Source organism: Panicum virgatum, chromosome 6N (genome assembly GCF_016808335.1).
Source record: "Panicum virgatum strain AP13 chromosome 6N, P.virgatum_v5, whole genome shotgun sequence".
NCBI classification, from domain to species: Eukaryota; Viridiplantae; Streptophyta; class Magnoliopsida; order Poales; family Poaceae; genus Panicum; species Panicum virgatum.
The window spans coordinates 28,922,395-28,931,564 of NC_053150.1; the positions used below are offsets into that span (position 1 = coordinate 28,922,395).

General features: G+C 53.8%; 1 protein-coding gene across 1 annotated transcript; it reads left to right on the forward strand.

Annotated features, from left to right (window-relative positions):
* The first annotated feature begins 5,655 nt into the window (after positions 1 to 5,655).
* Positions 5,656 to 7,946, forward strand: LOC120680114 (putative receptor-like protein kinase At1g80870). The gene has a single exon (XM_039961740.1). The coding sequence runs from the start codon at positions 5,756 to 5,758 to the stop codon at positions 7,658 to 7,660; it is 1,905 nt and encodes a 634-aa protein (XP_039817674.1). The 5' UTR covers positions 5,656 to 5,755; the 3' UTR covers positions 7,661 to 7,946.
* The last annotated feature ends 1,224 nt before the right edge of the window (positions 7,947 to 9,170 follow it).

Below are 9,170 nucleotides of genomic sequence, written 5' to 3' on the forward strand. Positions count from 1 at the left end.
GGTCTGAGCTTGAGTCAGACTCCTCCGAGGATGCTGAGTACTTTCCTGCAGCACCCGCTAGTCACGACCACAAGGCAGGAGGGTCCCGAGAGCCAGCTCCAGAGTCACCGGCAGCGGCTACTGTTACAGAGTCCCAGGTGACTCAGCCGTCCGAGCTTACCTCTCTACTTCAGCAGCTTGTCACTCAGCAGCGAGAGGATCGAATAGCACAGGAGGAGGCCAGGAGAGCCCATGAGGCTCAGCTAGCAGCCATTCAGAGAGAGGCTGCCCGAGAGCGTGCTGCAGCCGAGGAGTGGTTTGTCGGGCTTATTGATCGAGTATCACAGAGGACAGACGCTCAGTTTCAGCAGATGCAGCAGGGCATGATGGCGATGTTCGGGATGGTCACACAGCTGTACACTCACACCGGACTCGCCCCGCAGCAGCCAGGCCTTCAGGGTGTTGGAGCACCTCAGCTTGCAGTCACTCCAGCTCCAGCTCCTACTGCAACTCCAGCTACCTCAGCGACACCGGAGACCACGTTCTCGATGTCCGCACTCCTTGGGTCTGCCGGTCGTCCACTTTTCTCACCACTGCCAGCGACTACACTCTTCTAGGACTCACCGTCGGCAGTACAGTCAGTCGCTCTCCCCGTCGTACACAGATACTACTTTCAGGGGGAGGAGGAGAGGAGTTCTTACTTCAGTAGTCGACACAGCCGGCAGCTTCAGCACTCACTACTTCAGATGTTGACACATCTTCTGCTGAGCCGGTTACCACGTCTACGGACCCTCTTCCAGGAAGTGCTAGCACGAGAGCCTCGACGACAGCTACACCCCCGGTCAGCTCCGACCAGCAGCTTCCGTCTGTCACCGAGGGTTCACCGTCTGACGACGACGACAACGATGACGACCCGGACCGCTTCCTTGCCGTGCCACGACAGCCGGATCAGTAGCTCGCCTTTTTGGTGCTTTGATGCCAAAGGGGGAGAGAGTCAGGGGGAGTTGGAGTCAGGGGGAGGGTAGAGATAGAGTGAGCTCGTAGTTATCAGGACTTTGATATTTTATCTCATTTGATGTTAATTCATGGATATGTACATTTGTCGCTTGAGTATGCTGTAGTTTGAGACGTATCTATGGATTTCGTTTGAGCCGTTGAGCTCTTTGGTCCTTTTTCGAGTTTGCTTGTGTTTATCCTGTTTTATCCTTCTCTCTCTCTCGTTATTTATGTTTGTGTTGTCATCAATCACCAAAAAGGGGGAGATTGTAAGCATCTAGGCCCTCAAGGTATGTTTCGGTGATTAATGACAACCATTATTGTGACTAATGAGTTTGTGCAGCTTAATAGATCATTATCGCTCATTTGGTCATATGTCAAAAGATGCCCCTCAATTTCGTTATTCAAAAAGGCGATCTCGGTATTCAACTCAAATATATAACAAGACTAAGGATCTTTCTAGTCCTAAGTGTCGTAAGGTTGAGAAGGACACTTAGGTTAGTATAGGTTTTATAGTTTTGTAGTGATCGCACTATTAAGAGGGGTTAAGGTCAAGTAACTTGAGCATGGACATGGTCATTTGAAAATGGATGCACACTATGGTCACTCAGGTTTCTATAAGTTCAAATAAGTGGTTTTCAACTTATATCTCAAGAATATTTGGATTTCACTCAAGACTCAAATCAGAAAAGCAAAATCAGAAAAGTCTATACACCGGTTTAACCGACGCTTCCACTTTTCTATACGTCGGTTAAACGTAGTCAGCAAAGTCTGGACAGGTTCTATACACCGGTTAAACCGATGTTGTTTGAATTAACGTCGGTGCATTAGTCCAGAGTTGGTTTTTCCAGGGCATTTCAAGTTCAATACACCGGTTAAACCGATGCTGTTTGAAATGAGACGTCGGTGCAATTGACCAGTGAGATGGTTTCTTCAGGGATTTCAGAAGTTGTACTCACCGGTTAAATCGACGATGGATTTGAGTTAACGTCGGTGCAGTTGTCCAGAGACTTGGTTTTTCAGTTGATCAGTGGACAACTACACTCACTGGTTAAACCGATGATACGTCGGTTAATCTGCCTGAGTTGTAACGGCTAGTTTTCAGAATGGGCAGTTTACATTCATCGGTTAAACCGACGCTGGCTATTGGAGGATCGTCGGATTAACCGGCGCTACGCAGTTTTCTGGCAGCTTTTCTCCAACGGCTCTATTCGTGTGAGCTGCCTATATATACCCCTCCAATGGGTCATTTTGCACTCTCTTAACACCAGGCAACATTCATACACTCATATATTGTTGAGAGCCATCTTGAGCTTCATCATTCACATATTTGTTCATTCAGTCATTCAAGAAGCAAGACTAAGGACTTGAGTAGAGAGAATCTTGTGTGCATCTGTTCTTGGTGATCGGTTCTTGCTCAAGTGAAGACCCTAGCTTGTTACTCTTGGTGATTGACAGCACCTAGGCGATCTTGGTGATTGAAGGTATTTCTTCCGGAGCTTGCCAACGATTGTGGGAGCCCGAAGAAGTTTGTACGTTTCTTGAGCTCCACCACGCCGGGATGGTGAACGGAGACTCTTAGTGAGCGCCCTCGTCTCGGTGATTTGGGAGGTGACAAGACTCTTAGTGAGTGTCACAACGTGGATTAGGGGTGTGTGCCAACACATCGACACCACGGAAAAAAATCTGGTTGTCTCTTGCCCACTTTTTACTTTCAAGCACTTACTTTCATGCAATTATTCTTGTGCTTGACCTAGAGATCATAGCTTAGCTCTACCTTGCTTAGTTTCTTATCTAGTTGTTTCTTCGTAAGCTTGTGTAGTTTGCTTAGCTAGCCGGTTGGTGAATTGAGCCTTACTAGTATTGCATAGGTTAAGGTTGCTTTACTTTGTTTTAGAAATTTGAAAAAGGCCCAATTCACCCCCCTCTTGGTCCATCGATCCTTACACCATGCGCTCGTTGGCTTCGGTGGAGGCGATCACCCACTCCCGGCGCCACTCCTCCCACTTTCCGCCAACGAGTCCGGGGATGTACGACATCCGCAGGTCGCTTCTCGACTGGAAGTAGTACTCCCCCACTTCATCTTTGCCCTTCCCAGACTTCACCAGGACGAAGAAGTGGTGGAAGAGGATGACGCAGGGCCGCACCCCCACGAACATCTCGCACAAGTGCACGAAGATGGCAGTCAGGAGGATGGAGTGCGGAGTGAGGTGTTGAAGCTGGAGGCCGAGATCTTCCAGCAGCAGCAGAAAGAATGAGGAGATCGGCAGCCCCAAGCCGGTGGAGATGTGCGAGATGAACAGCACAAACTCCCCGGCGCGTAGGTTGCCGAGGGGAAGCGAGCCTCCTCGAATCCCCCAAGCAGTCTCTTGTGCACTCCACCCAAGCAGTCGGCGCACTGTGTTCAACTCATCCTCAGTCTGGAAACGGTGGGGACGACCAAGGGATGCCATTTCGCTACGGAGGCGGGGAGCAATCTACGCAGGAAAGCAAGGTAAAAGGGAGGCTCGAAGGGAAAGGGGCGCATAGGTTGGAAGGAAGAAGGCGAATGCGGAAAAGTAACCGCGGTATGCGGTTCGTCCCTTTATGAAGCCTGACCCAACCGGCGCGCCCCGGAACCGTCGCTGGAACCCAAGCGACGCTCACGCCTGGTGTTACCGCCCAGTCCATGACAAGGGGGCCCAGGCCCGCCTGTCAGGGAGGGCGGGTAACAACAAAGGTGTGAAAAGGTGGGATATGAACCATCACCCGCGCGTGAAGCGAGGCGGAAGCTGAGCTGACGTGCGCACATTAAGCGCTGGCATGACCAAGTTTTCGGGAACTGCGCCGGTGGTAGATATCCCGTTTACTCCGGCCGCAACAATGCCGAGCGTCGCACGCGTGACTAGGTGAACCACAGTGCGTGGGGGCCACTAGTCAGTAAGCCGTTACGATGTGATGAGGCAGAGGAAAACCCGATAGTTGGTCAAAGCCGGATAAGATCCCTGCAGTAAGAGGCTTCAACTTATGCAGAGCCAAATCGCAGTAGTGGCCCCACCTGCGGGTTCGTGCCTCCCCCGAGGTGGGCCCGGGGGCCACTGTCGGTACCCTGTAGCAGGGGGTACCCACTTGTACTGCAGCAAGGCAGGGTTCGCGTAGTCCTCCGTAACTACACGGTAAAGGGCGGAGCAGTCGGGCCCCACGGGTCAGGCCCTTACCTCACCGGGCCAACGGCCCCGGACCCGCTCCCCGCTCTGGGACGGGTCCAGAGACGCCACGTGTCCCTGAAGAGAGGAAGCTCCGAGCCGACAGCCGAGACCTCGGACCCCCCATAGGGGTGCGGGACCTCCCGCGTCCATCCGGGCCTCCCACGCGCGTAGAGCCAATATACCGCCGGGGGGTTCGGAGCCGCCACGTGTTCCGCAGGCACGGGCGCGAGTCTTCCGCTGAAAGGCTCCCCCACCCACCGCATTCAATGCGGGTGGTTGCGGCGTGCTCTGCCACCGCGTCACGCGGGGCAGCCTTTGCCAGGTCTCACTGTAGACCGCGTATTACCGAGGTACACAGTGCAGCCACCTGCGCCGCATCCGCACAGGGCCCGTCTGGCTCATTAATTGGATACAACGGCACGGCATTTTTCCATCATGCCACCTACGCCGTAAGCTACACGGTCCGTTCAGCTGCGTGGCAGGCGACGCCGCAAGCTACGCCTGACGCCGTTTCGACAAGACAGCGCCTGGACATGCTGAACGGGGGATTCCAGGAGCAGACAAGGAAATCCAGGAATGAGATCCCCTTCGCTTGCAACGCCATAATGTCCGAACTGTACGTTATTTTATACTACATCGTTTGGGCCCACTTGTCGGGGACCCAACGGCCATATACGCGCCTCCTTTGAGATATAAAAGGGAGGCGCTCGCTGTATACACTCAAGCACACACAGACGCACGCTGGACTCAGCACAAGCTCTCGCAGACTCTCTCGAGGCAAGGCAATACAACACACAGTGGACGTAGGGTATTACGCTCCGGCGGCCCGAACTACTCTAAACCTGCTGTGTTCATCGTGTTCCTGAGCGAGATCGAACTAGTCCTAGCTAACCCCCGAGTACTCACCCTCTGGGCTTAGGCGGGTGCATTCTGCCACCCGGCTGTGGTTTGCCACACCACGACAATGCCATATATCTCCAATGCTAAATTGACTGCAACTTTGTATCTTCATCTTTTCAGTACATTCAACTTTAATATTTCTATCTAGAAATCCCGCAGCAGTGCATGGGTTATTCTACTGAATGTTTGAATTAGGGTGTGTTTAGTTCACTCGTTTTAGAATTTTGAAAGAGAATCTTTTCATATTTGAAGTATTAAATATAGATTAATCATAAAACTAATTACAGAACTCGTCTGTAAACTACAAGACAAATCTAACGAGCCTAATTAATCTGTCATTAATATATGTTTACTTTAGCTTTGCTGTAGCAATTTAGTATTAATCACGATCTAATTAGGTTTATTAGATTCATTTCGCGATTTACAGTCCATTTGTGTAATACATTTTTTGACTATAGTTAATACACCATGGAGAGATTTAAATTTTTTTTTGGAATTTTGAAGTTTGAATAGCGCTCCTGTTTGCTTACTGTCAGATGGCTAGATGAAGTAGAGACGCGATACAAGATGTCGCGGCTGTAGACAACTTGAATACACGCGACCCCCATCAGTTCTCGCAGCACAGACGACACCCCACGCCGCGGCAGCCGCCCCGCGCGCCCACGCCGCCACCTCCGCGCCGCCCCACTGCCATGCCTTCCCGCTTCCTCCTCCAGCAGCCGCTCCCGCCGCCCGCGCCGCCGCCGCCTCCCCTGCCCAAAGGGAACCACCACCACCTCCTCCGCCAAGCCCTCCTCGCCGGCATCGCCGCCTCCGCGGCGGTCGCGGCGGCGCTGCTGCTCCTGCTCGCCCTCGTTCTCCTCCTCCGGCGCCGGCACCGGCGGCACCCCACGCTCCCCTTCTCCCCGCCGCCGGACCCGGCGCGCCGGCTCCGCCGCTACTCCCGCCGCGCGCTCCGCCGCGCCACGGGCGGGTTTCACCCATCCCGTCTCCTCGGCCGCGGCGCCGCCTCGCCCGTCTATCTCGCCACCTTCCCCGACGCCTCGCTCGCCGCCGTCAAGACGTGCGCGTCGCCGCACGAGCTCCACCTCCTCGCGTCGCTCCCGGACTCCCCGCGCCTCGTCTCGCTACTTGGCTACTCCTCCGACTCGGGCTCCGGCGGCGCCGCCGCCGCCGAGCGCCCGCTCCTCCTCATCTTCGAGTACATGCCCCAGGGTTCCCTCCAGGGCGCGCTCTTCGGAGGCGGCAACGCCGCCGCCACCCGCGACGCGCAGTTCCTGGACTGGCCCAAGCGGCTCGCCGTCATCCGCGACGTGGCGCGCGCGCTCGCGTTCCTCCACGCCGAGTGCCGGCCGCCCGTCGTGCACGGCGACCTCAAGCCCAGCAACGTCCTCCTCGACGCCGACTTCCGCGCTAAGCTCGCCGACTTCGGCCTCGCGCGCTTCAAGACTCCCGACGCCGTCGCCGCGCCCGGCGCGGCTGGGGACGACTTCATGAGCCAGGAGCTTGGCGAAGCCGGCGACCACCTCTCCACCACCTCCGCTGCCGGCGGCGTCAAGACGGATACCAAGGACGAGTCTGGCCCGGCTACCGCCTGGGGGAAGGAGTGGTGGTGGAAGCAGGACGGCAGCGGCGAGCTTGACTCGAGGGATTACGTCGCCGAGTGGATTGGCAGCCAAATCTGCCCGGAGCGGAACCCGGATTGGGCAGACGAGAACGACGGCGACGCCAACGATCACAAGAATTCGCCCTCCGGGACGGAAGAGAACGCCGAGTCGGCCTCGCCGGAGGATAAGAAGAACGCCGACTGCAACGGCAATGTCGACGGCTCCAAGAAGGAGGCGACAAAGATGAGGGAGTGGTGGAAAGAGGAGTTCTTTGAGGAGATGAGCAAGAAGGGGGCCAGCTTCGACAAGCGCCGCGGCGGCGGCAAGCCGTGGCTCCGCTCGATCAGCATGAACACCGGCAACGGCAACGGCAACGGCGACAGCAATGTCGAGCCGAGCGCTCTGGACCTCAGCTTCCGGAGAAGCCGGAAGCGGAGCCGGCGGCGCGGCCGGTCAGTGGGCAGCGACATCTACAGCGGGTGCGGCGGGGACTACCTCAGCCGGGAGCTGAGCAGCACGACGAGCATGCGCGGCACGGTGTGCTACGTCGCGCCGGAGTGCGGCGGCGGGCCGTGCGAGCACGGCAGCGAGCTGCTCGAGAAGGCCGACGTGTACAGCTTCGGCGTGCTCGTGCTGGTGATCCTGTCCGGCAGGCGGCCGCTGCACATCCTGTCGTCGCCGATGAAGCTGGAGAAGGCCAACCTGGTGAGCTGGTGCCGCCAGCTGGCGCGCGCCGGAAACGTGCTCGAGCTCATGGACGAGAGGCTGGACGGCGGCTATGACAGGGACCAGGCCACCCAGTGCGTGCAGCTCGCGCTGCTCTGCCTGCAGCGGCAGCCAGAGCTCCGGCCGGACAGCACTGACATTGTCAAGATCCTGGACGGCGAGATGGAGCTGCCGCCGGCGCCGGTGGAGTTCTCGCCGTCGCCCCGCGTGCGGCCGTTCCCGCGGTCGTCGCGCAGGGCAGCACAACCGGATGCTGCCGAGTGATGGTACCTCTGCTCCTTGCGAATTTGCAGTTTGGAGATCAGTGAGAATTGACGAAAATTTATGGTGTCGTGTTGATTGTTTTTGTATATAGGAGCCATTCATCTCCCCCTCAACTAACCCTGAATTCATTCTATGCCAATTTCAAAATTCCATCCTGCATCTTGCAGAAATCAACATAATCCTCTAGGACCCAATTGTTCATATCTTTGCCAAAGACTTGGAAACTTGCAGTGTCATGTTGATGACTTACTCCTGAATTTATAACAATGAGTTATTGTCGTCTTCTTGTACACAATTGACGTAGCTTGCGACAATTGGCAACAATAGTTTAGGTTTGCATTGATCTGGCAACTTTTTTTTCTTTTCAATGATGAGTGTTCTTTCATTTTAGAAGAGCGATAAAAGTACAGATGAACACTTAGAGAAATCAAAGGGCCGCTGAAGTATATCTGAAGTGTACAAGAGGATAACCATGGCGGTGAACAATGAAGTCAATCATGTATTTGAAGTGTGTGCTGTGAACCCTTAGAGCATCAGGTTGCTTTCAGCCCTGTTTGCTGATACCACAGAAGCAGCACATTGCGTAGCACTTGCGTAATCTGTTAGTACACCACAAAATTCGTTAAATATATGATGCGTCTCTATCAATCTTTGGCAGAATATGATGTCCACCACCAAGGTCAACTGTACATCACCTGGGGACAAAATAGAGTTAGATCGGTTCGATCTTACAGAAGATTGAACACCAAAATGTTTTTATGAGCACAACTCAACGAGTTTTCAACTGCCATGATCATTTCTGAACAACCACACAGGAGGTTTTGCATCCCTGACTCTGAAATTACTTCTGGTCATCTTTTTCCATGCTATTGAATTTACCCCTTACTGCATCAAATGGATATTTCTTTACAGCCTGACTCATAAAGAATCAGGGTGAGTTCATACAGGAATTTTCAAAAAGTATCAAAAGGACGAGTTCGTTAAAGAAGTTTCTGCACGCCAGTGCCCCACTACCATGGGTTGCTACTTGCTAGTTGCTTCCTTGAGGAGTCAAACATTTTCACCAACCACGGCTGCATGTTTGGTTGGTGTTACCCCTTTTTCATCAGGCCAGGAGTATCCACCACTGCACATGCGAATACTATTCCACATGAAGTTAGTTGAACGAATCTCCTGCTCGGTAGTACCAACTCTGATACTCTGGACTCCTGAAAACCTGAACCTAGCAAAGCACCTTTCACATGAACACATGGAATTTCAGGCAAGACTAAAACTCCTAACCTTCACTCTTTTCCATTGCTTCAAACATCGTTTATCAGAAAGTTTGATCCGTAAAACTAAATCAATATTCCTTTCCGACCCATCAAACTGCGTCGCTATGAAGAAAATTTGTTCATATGCATATAGCCACTCTCCACCTTTTGGGCTTCATAGCTCATACTTAACCTCCATAGCTTCCACAAAGGCTATGCATTAGTAGGGTGGTCCAAAACTCCAAAGTGCAACTGAC

Excerpts from the sequence above, each read along its gene's own strand:
- LOC120680114 (XM_039961740.1), top strand. The coding sequence starts at position 5,756 with ATGCCTTCCCGCTTCCTCCTCCAGCAGCCGCTCCCGCCGCCCGCGCCG.